The 9,388-nt window shown below is 33.1% G+C and overlaps 1 protein-coding gene across 1 annotated transcript; it reads right to left on the bottom strand.

Moving 5' to 3' along the window:
• Positions 1-6,924: 6,924 nt before the first annotated feature.
• LOC139894361 (uncharacterized) lies at positions 6,925-7,371 on the bottom strand. Its single transcript, XM_071877602.1, has one exon. The coding sequence runs from the start codon at positions 7,369-7,371 to the stop codon at positions 6,925-6,927; it is 447 nt and encodes a 148-aa protein (XP_071733703.1).
• Positions 7,372-9,388: the final 2,017 nt, after the last annotated feature.

Raw genomic sequence — 9,388 nt, forward strand, 5'->3', positions numbered from 1 at the left:
CCAGAAAATTTTGGATGTCTATCAATTTAACCGCTTAAACTAATTTTTCGTCGAAATTTTAAGAAAATAAAGAAAATTCTATGTCCTAAAAACTAGAGTGTCGAGAAATAAGAAAGAAAAAGAATGCGTCGAAAAACGTCGAAAAATAAGCGTCGAAAAATAATAATAAGAAAGTAGCGCATCGAAACTTAAAAGTCTAAAAACTAAATATTAAAAGTTGCGTCTAAATATATTAAAACTTAAAAGGAATTCTATATTCAAAACGGTAATAACTTAAATAGGCACTAAAATCTATTAAATATTAAGCGATAAGCGACGTCGTAAAATTCTAAAGCACCTAAATCTTAGTCTAAAGAAAAAGTACTTAAGGGATTTTACGGCAAAACCTAAAAATATAGAAATATAAAAATTCTACGGCAAAAACTATGCTTAAAACTATATAACGAACTAAATGATACAAATTATAAAAAGATATATTATAAAAAGATAAAAATAAAATTTTATATAAAAATATTATTTTTATATTATTAGTTTATAAAAATATTAATTTATATAAATAATAATAATACTTAATATTAATATTACAAAATATAAATTAAAACTAATTACTAAATACAAATTAAATAAATAAAAACCCTAAACCGTAATTAATGCGTACCAGGTTAGTCCTGTCAGCCTACACCATGCGACTGCATGGAATTTAGGCATCCGGCTCATGCGATCGCATGGGCCTGGATTGCAGATCAGTTTTGGGCTTCGACTGGTTCGGCCCAATCTTTAATTTCAATTAATTTTTTTTTCTAATTTATATAAAATATTTATATAATATAAAAAACTTATATTTTAAAAATCTAAAAATAAAAATAAAAATACTTTTTAATTTTATATATTTTAAACAAACTCTTAAAATATATATATATATATATATATATATATATATATATATATATATATTTTTTTTTTTTAAATATAGCGTTTCGCCGAGTCCCCGGCAGCAGCGTCAAAAACTTGATGTGTGCGAGGTGTAGTACGAAATACTATTAATTTTACTATGAAATACGACGAAATATTATACGATTTACACAAGTTTTATTTATTTATATAGAATGGGATATACCTAAACCTTGCTACAACACTATAGGCAGTGTACCTAATCGTAGAGTAGTGTAGTTTTTAGTAAGTCCGATTTGTTCCACAGGGAGACGACTTATTGCGTACACTATATTTTTAAACAATTATATATATATATATATATATATATATATATATATATATATATATATATATATATATATATATATATATATATATATATATATATATATATATATATATATTAGTAATATAATAGTATTATTATTATTATTATAAAAGGGGGACTTTACCGTTTAATGACCGGTTTATCGATTTTAAATAAAGCGTAAAGATAAATGACGATAATATAAATGACAGAATTTAAATTGCGATAAAGTAAATTGCAGTAATTAAAATGACAGTAAATAAAAGTACGATGAAATATGAAATAAAAGTATTATGCTTATTTAAACTTCCGTAATCATGATGTTTGACGTTTTGATTTTAATTAATTGTTACCCGGGTTAATTGTCCTTTGTCCTGGTTTATTTGATACCTATCTGGTTTTTGTCCATAATAGTCCATCGGTCATAATTATAAAATGCTCGTCAAATTAACCTTATTTCCGAAGTTAAATATTCCAACTAATTAGGGATTCGAACTGTAACAAGGTTTTAATACTTTATTTAATGATTACACCAGGTTATCGACTGCGTGTAATCCAAGGTTTTAATACTTTGTTAACAATTACACCAATTATCCTTGTATGTAATCCACCCCTGTTTTAATGAGATATGAATATTAATTTACCCACTTGATCAGAATGAATAATCAATTACCCAACCCGAATAATTAATTAAATGATCGTAAAAGATATCGTATAAATGTCACTAAATAGAACATACATAATCATTTTAATAATTATTAGATTAACTAATTTGAAGATAGGTTCGATAGATTCTAATGAGTTGTCATTCGATTAGACAATACCCCTATCTATTAATAGTCAATAGTCCAATGTCCACAAGTGTCAGTCTTTTGTCCAAACCTTAATTATGGTACAAAATCTAATAACCCCATCTTTAATATTTAGTCTAACATCACGATTACTTTGGCTCAAATAAACATAATAATAACTTAGTTACGAGACATTAAATTAAAAAGAAAGAACATAGCTTACAGTGGTGATTAATTGCGTAGCGTTACACGGACAGAATTTCGACTTACAAAACCTTAAAACATTTCTTACATTAACCCAATTATTATTAAACTTAATTTAAACTTAATATTATAAATATATATATATGTTTTCGTTACAGAGAAGGAAAAGGAAAAGATGTACATAATTCGCAGAAAACTGGCCAATTTATAGGACTTGGCCTGCTACAGGGCACCATGCGATCGCATGGATTTTAGGCATCCTGGTCATGCGATCGCATGGCCAGCTGGATCAGCTCAAAATGCACTAAATTGTGGGCGGCTGTTATTTATTTAATATATAATATAATATATATAATTTTATATAATTATATATATATTTATATATTATATTATATTCTTATGCATAGTTGACTCGTAATTTTAGGTCCATTGTCTCACGCGTTGATGCTCGGTTTATGTCTCGGTTCTGGATTTTCGAACGTCCTTTCGTACGCGTAGATATCTTGTACTTTGCGTTCCGCGGCTCGTACTCTTGTTATTTTTAGACGTTTCTTATCAATAAATGGAACCACTTGAATTATATCTTGTACATTTGAGCTTTTTGGTCATTTGCGTCTTCAAATCGTCATTTTCTTCTTTTGTCTTCGCACTTATTTATTTAAACGAATATTACATAAAAATAGAACAATTACAACTAAAAGCTTTACATATTGGAAGGATATTGATACTAAATATATGTTCATTTAGAGCACTATCAATAGCTACTTAAAGCAGATTGTGATTCTAATTCCATTTATAAATAATTTTATATAAATAATATTAATAATTAATAATTATAATTATATTATTGATAATCAAAATAATAATAATAATAATAATAATAATAATAATAATAATAATAATAATAATAAGAGTAATAATAAAAGTAATTATAGAAATGGTATAAATAATATTATTAATGATAAAAAATATTTTATATTTTTTATAATAATGATAACTACAATAAAAATAATGATTTTAAATAATAATAGTAATAATAAAAATGAAAATAATAATTTTATTAATGATACTAATAATAATTCTAATATTAGTATTATTAATGATAATAATACTAGTAGTAATATTAATAATCTAACAATATCAATTTCCATATCTATATATTATATATTTAAATTAATTGTATTAATAATACTGGTATTAATATAAATATTGAAAGTAATAATAATATTAATTTAATAACTATATTTTAACTTATAATTAATTTAATTAGTTTAAATTTGGTTGAAAATATCCGGGTCGTCGCACGAAGTCTCCGGAAAAAATAAGTTTCGGATCTCCAGCCAACATGAGCTATATACGCTCTAAAGAAACAGACGACGGGCATGACTCTCCGCCAAGTGGTGCCAAGCTAATAGCAAAAACTACGTATGTAGGAACAATCCCAATTATCATAATGATGGAACCAGAAACTCAAACTTTGAAGGTTACCCAGGCAAGTGTGCAAGAAGAAATTAGAAGATTGGGTTTGAGAAACATAGATGGTTCGTATATTACAGTAGCGCCACTACAAGCAAAGATGACCTATGCACCACCCCAACCAAATGTAGGTGGGTTAATACGAACTCAACACCAGGGTGATGAGGGGAGTGTGCATTATAATCCGCTGGAACCAAGCAGCTCGAATAATTTTATTTAACAATTGCAGCAAGTTGCACCTCCACATTTAGCGCAAGCACTCAATGAGCCAGCGCGATTCCAGGATTTTATGCAAAACTAGTTTGCAGTAATGCAAGAGCATAAAGCAAGACAATCTCTAGAGGTGGCTCCCACTACAGAAAAATTCGCCGCACATATAGCGAATCACCCGTTCCCTCAAGCACCTGTAATACCGCTAACATTAGGAAGCTACGATGGGTTATCTGACACTGATGACTTCCTACAAAGCTTTGAGGGAACGGCAAGAACCCACAACTGGGGAGACGCGGTAGCATGTCACATGCTACCAATTGTGCTGCAAGGAGTGGCGCGGGAGTGGTTCAACAATTTAACTCCCAGAAGCATAACAGGTTATGCAGATTTAAGATCTCGGTTTCTACTTATTTTTCATAGTCTGCGTGCACGAAGAAGAACGCACGTGGAATTCCATTACATAAAGCAAAAACCCAAAGAATCTTTGGGTGAGATTATTGATAGGTACACAAAGGAAGTGGCTAAAATACCAGATCTACCAGAAAGCCAAAAGGTGTCAGGATTTATACACTGCCTTGATAAAGAAAAGCACCTGTCTTTGTGGCAGAGGTTGCGAAGGAAAGTTCCACAAACATTTGTGGAAGCAATAAAGGAAGCACATGATTACATGCGGGCGCAAGAAGATATAACGCAAAATTGCAGAAAAAGCTATCTGGGCAGGAATAATGATGATGATCATCATCGCAATCAGGGCAAGAGCTCTGGGTCTGCAAAGAGATATAATAATAATAGCACTCTCAAAGGCGGAAGTTACAACAATAACAATAAGTACCGATGGTATAATAACAGCAGAGGAGGTGGCAATTACAGAAGCAAGAGCGTCCACGACGATAATTATGAAATCATAAAAGACCTCAGCAAAACGCCAAAGGAGATATTGGAAACTGAGTCAGTGTGTAAAACATTCGAAGCTCCAGCACCACTACCCGATTATGCAAAAAAGGACAAAACCAAATTTTGTGATTTTCATGATGATTTTGGTCGTGAAACTAATATGTGCAGGCAGTTAATCGAGAGAGTGGTTGCAGAACTAAAAAAGGGAAGGTTGCAGCATTTAAAGAAATCGGCTAAAGCAGAAGGCCATAAATCAAGACATGAAAAAGAATATCCGTTGCAAAAGAAAAGCGAACCAAAAGCAGGAGAAGCAGAAAAATCCATAAATATGGTAACAAGTGAGAACGTGATAACGAAAGTGAGAAAGGTTAGAGATTGGAAAAAAAAAATAGAAATCTCATTTAAAGCAAGTGAAAGGGACTGGTTGAACAAACCCGTGGTGATTAAAGGACACATCAAAAGTTACAATCAGGAACTAAAGGGGTTGTGTGTAGACACTGGCTGCGGTATAGATATAATGTATGAACATTGCTACATGTCGCTGCCTATGTCAGTTAAGTCGCAGCTGAAAAAGAAATCAGTTACTTTGTTTGGTTTTGCTGGTGAAATGGTCCCGTAATTAGGGACGATTAAAGTTGGGTTAGAACTACGAGACGACACCAATGATAAAAAGAGAAGGGATGTTGAGATTGAATTCACTGTACTCAAATCAAGAGCTGAGCATAACGCACTATTAAGCAGGAACACCTTGCAGAAGCTAGGTGCCATACCATCCACAATACATGGCTTGTTAAGATTCCCAACAAAATGGGGAGTCGCAACTATAAAAATCAGAAGTGGATGGGAAGGACAGAACGATGCAAAAAGTCATAAGACGGGGAGAAAAAGATGTGGAGTCAAGTAAACAGCGAATGACCCAAGAAACGCTATGCTCACAGGTACACAAATATTTCAATTCGATATTTAATGTTGCAATGTCACAGTTTCTAAGAAAAAAGTATAAGCACCAATTTGTATTTCAAACAAAGTTGCTTACTTTAAAGTAATAAACAATTAAGATAAATGCTTAATTACGTAATAAGGGTGCATAAAAACTCTATTGTAACTACTTGTTTTAAAAATATTATACACTATTATAAGGTGCAGGGCCTGGAAAATCTTAGAAAAAGTGTAAAGACGAACCAGGGAATCAAAAGAAACTGCGGAGAAAAGATCCGCACCCGCATCATTGGTTTTGCGAGAAAGCGCAAACCAAGGAACAAGGAAAAAGCCGCACATGGAAGGGTCAAAAAATTACCTAACGACAAAAAGTGGCAACTTTTTCACGGGGTCAAGGTGAACTTACGCTTGAGTGCATAATGGGGTTTAAGGACAAGCGACATTCGGACCTCCGACGCGTAGTCGTGGATAACCCACATCGGTATCGTTTCGATTCCGACAGGGTGGCCGATTTAAGAGTCCACCAATAACCTAGCATACGAGGTTGAGTGGCCCAAAGACATGAAGGTTTTATAGTTCGAGACATACCTCAAAGTCTTTAAGATCGTAAGAAGCTTTATTCGTACGATGGAGATTTGTATGCTGTGGTTTACGTATGAGTAACCAAATGAATATCTCTATTAGGGTTAATTAGCTATGTATTTATAGGCTCACGAATTAGGGTTTCGACAGAATCTCTTCCCTAATTAAATGTGATCTTGTCCCAACTAACTTTCGTTATTTAAGGAAAAGAATCCGAATTGATTATACCGTACATTCTTCAAGAATGTACTGGATCCTTATGCAAGTATATGAAACTCGCATCAGATGGTATAGGCGTACAAGGTGCGGCTATACCCGTACCATATGCCTTACATGGCAGTTTATGTGCGGTTTAGGGATTTGGATGCGCAACCCACACAGTCTTGCGGATATGCGTATCATTAACAACATTTTGCCAAGTGCCACGTGAAGGTGAATGTCGATGAAAAGTGTCTGACTCGAACCCTCCATCTGGACCATACAAGCTTTTTATGACTTTGGCCTAAATTGAGTTATGGTCGATTAGAAACCTCCATCTCCATTTACCTAGTAAGGCTAAGTTTTTTGAATCAAGAGATCCTATATTTAGACCTCCCTCTTCAAAAGGTAAGAGAACGTGATCCCATTTAACCCATGATATTTTCCTATCGTTAAATTCCTGCCCCAAAAAAATTTTCTCCTCACACGCTCAAGTTCATTTATCACACAAGACGGAGCACGATAGATTGAGAAATAATATAATGCGAGACTATTCAATACCGACTTCACTAATGTCAACCTTCTACCAAATGATAACGATCTAGTTTTCAAATTCGCAAGCCTTTTACGGAATTTTTCAATGACCGGTTTCCATTCACTCGCTTTCTTCATATTCGAGCCGATTGGGAGCCCGAGATATAGAAAAGGAAGGGATCCTTTTTGGCATCGAAATCTCTCGGCAATTGCAACAGTCTCATCATCTGAGACACCAACACCAAAGATAGATCTCTTATGAAAATTAACACGAAGCCCCGATGCTAGCTCAAAGCACATTAAGATCTTCATCAAATTTTTTACATTCCCTCTATTTCATTTACCAAAGAACATCGTATCATCCATATATTGCAAATGAGTTATGTTGATCTTGTCTTTACCCACTTCCACACCTTTGAAAAAACCTCTTTCGGACGCCGACTTGGTTAGAATATTCAACCCTTCTGCCGCTAGTATGAACACGAAAGGAGATAGGGATCGCCTTGTCTTACACCCCTACCTAATGAAAACTCCTTTGTCGGAGACCCATTGATCAAGATCGAGACAGACGCCAACTTAAAGGAAATGGGTTTTATTTGTATTTGCTGTGTTCTTTGCTTTTCATGAATGTAAAAGTGGAATAAATGGGTTTTATTTGGTTTTTGATTTTGATTTAGTTTAAATATAGTTTGATTTGATTTTGTTAACATGAATAAATTATTGGTGAGATTTGTAAAAAAGAGAAATGAAGTTGAAGAAGAGTGATGAAGAGGAAGAGGATATAGCTTCGTTATAATTTCGTTAGATAAATTGATGTTTATTTTAATTTCGTTATGTTGAGGGACTAACTACGTCAAAAAATTAACTTTGGTAACCTGTTACCTGATGAATAAGTCAAGGATTGCGTACAATAGGAGAAACATAAAAGTTGAATGCATACAATAGGAGTTCTAAAAGTTGGATGCATACAATAGAAATTGAGTGAAAGTTCAATGCCTTTTCGTATACTTTTCCCTTTTCTTTTATTTTAACGACCACTCTGTATAATACTAACATATTTGTATATTTGCATAGCTGACATTAAAAAATAATAATAATCGTATTGGAAAATGCTAAAAGAATATGGTTAAGTTTGTATATTCGTCTCAGATTCAAATTTATAACTTACTTTTATTATGATTAAATATAAATATAAATATTCTTATTCTTAAAATTAAGTAAAAGTTGAAAGTTAAAGTAATATTTAAAATGATAATTTTTTTTTTCTTTTTTTGTGAAAAGCAAGTATCATACAATCACCCCGTTTAATCAAAACCACCTAAGAAATGAAATGGGACTTTAGGCCATCTGCGTCTAATAAAGGGGACTTAACCAACACCTACATGATGGGGGAGCCGCAACATAGAAGGATGGGTTGATTAGCCATTGGTGTCATTCGATTTGCTTCTTTTTTCTTGATCGTTTGGATATCCAACTATAGTTTGGGATTGTATTTCGGATAAGATACTTGCGGGGATCCATTCTTCTATTGTGAAGACTTTTATTTTTCTATATTTTCATATTGTATAGCATACGATTCATTTGGTTGCTTGTCATAATGTAGAGCCCATGCTATTACATGTGAAAGATTGATTGTTGATTATGGCATCGTCGACATTAGTAATTGTAGAATAATTTTGGTTCCACCAATCTAAAACAAGTGATTATATTTGGGAAGCTTTGGGACAATGGACTAGTATATGTTCGGTTGATTCAATATAGGCAAAGGATGGTGTCGAGGTCGATGCCTCTTTTTATCTAATTCGACCCTTACCGTTAACTTCTTTTGGACGACTGTCCATGCGAATATGTTGACTTTTTGTGGTGTAAATTTTTTGTGTGGGATTGAAATATTCGATGCGCGTATTCCAAGTTTCAAGTTATTTATTAGATGGGCCAAGGACTTAGTCGTAAAGGTACTTGTTGGATCAATAACACATTTCCAAGTGTCCGGTAATGATACGCATACCTACGCGCATGGCGCTCATGCGTATCACGTGCAGCGCGCACGTCCAGAATAATACCGGAGTATCTGATTAGGAGCTTCGCACGCGGGTTTTACTTAGCGCACATGAAAGCAGTCGGATATGATTTTATCTATAATTAAATGTGATCCTTTTCCAACTATAAACCTGTTATTTATGGTTGTTATCCGATAGGATCTAGAACCTAATTATGAGGCATTCTAGGGTTAGGGTTTTATTATAAATACAACCCTAAACCTCCTTCACTCGACACAACGTTTTCTGTATTACTCGAATTTAAGATTGCATCCAGA

Source organism: Rutidosis leptorrhynchoides, chromosome 1 (assembly GCF_046630445.1).
Source record: "Rutidosis leptorrhynchoides isolate AG116_Rl617_1_P2 chromosome 1, CSIRO_AGI_Rlap_v1, whole genome shotgun sequence".
Classification (NCBI taxonomy): Eukaryota; Viridiplantae; Streptophyta; class Magnoliopsida; order Asterales; family Asteraceae; genus Rutidosis; species Rutidosis leptorrhynchoides.

Bases quoted from the DNA above. Each gene is read 5' to 3' on its own strand.
- LOC139894361 (XM_071877602.1), bottom strand. From the start codon at position 7,371: ATGTGCTTTGAGCTAGCATCGGGGCTTCGTGTTAATTTTCATAAGAGA.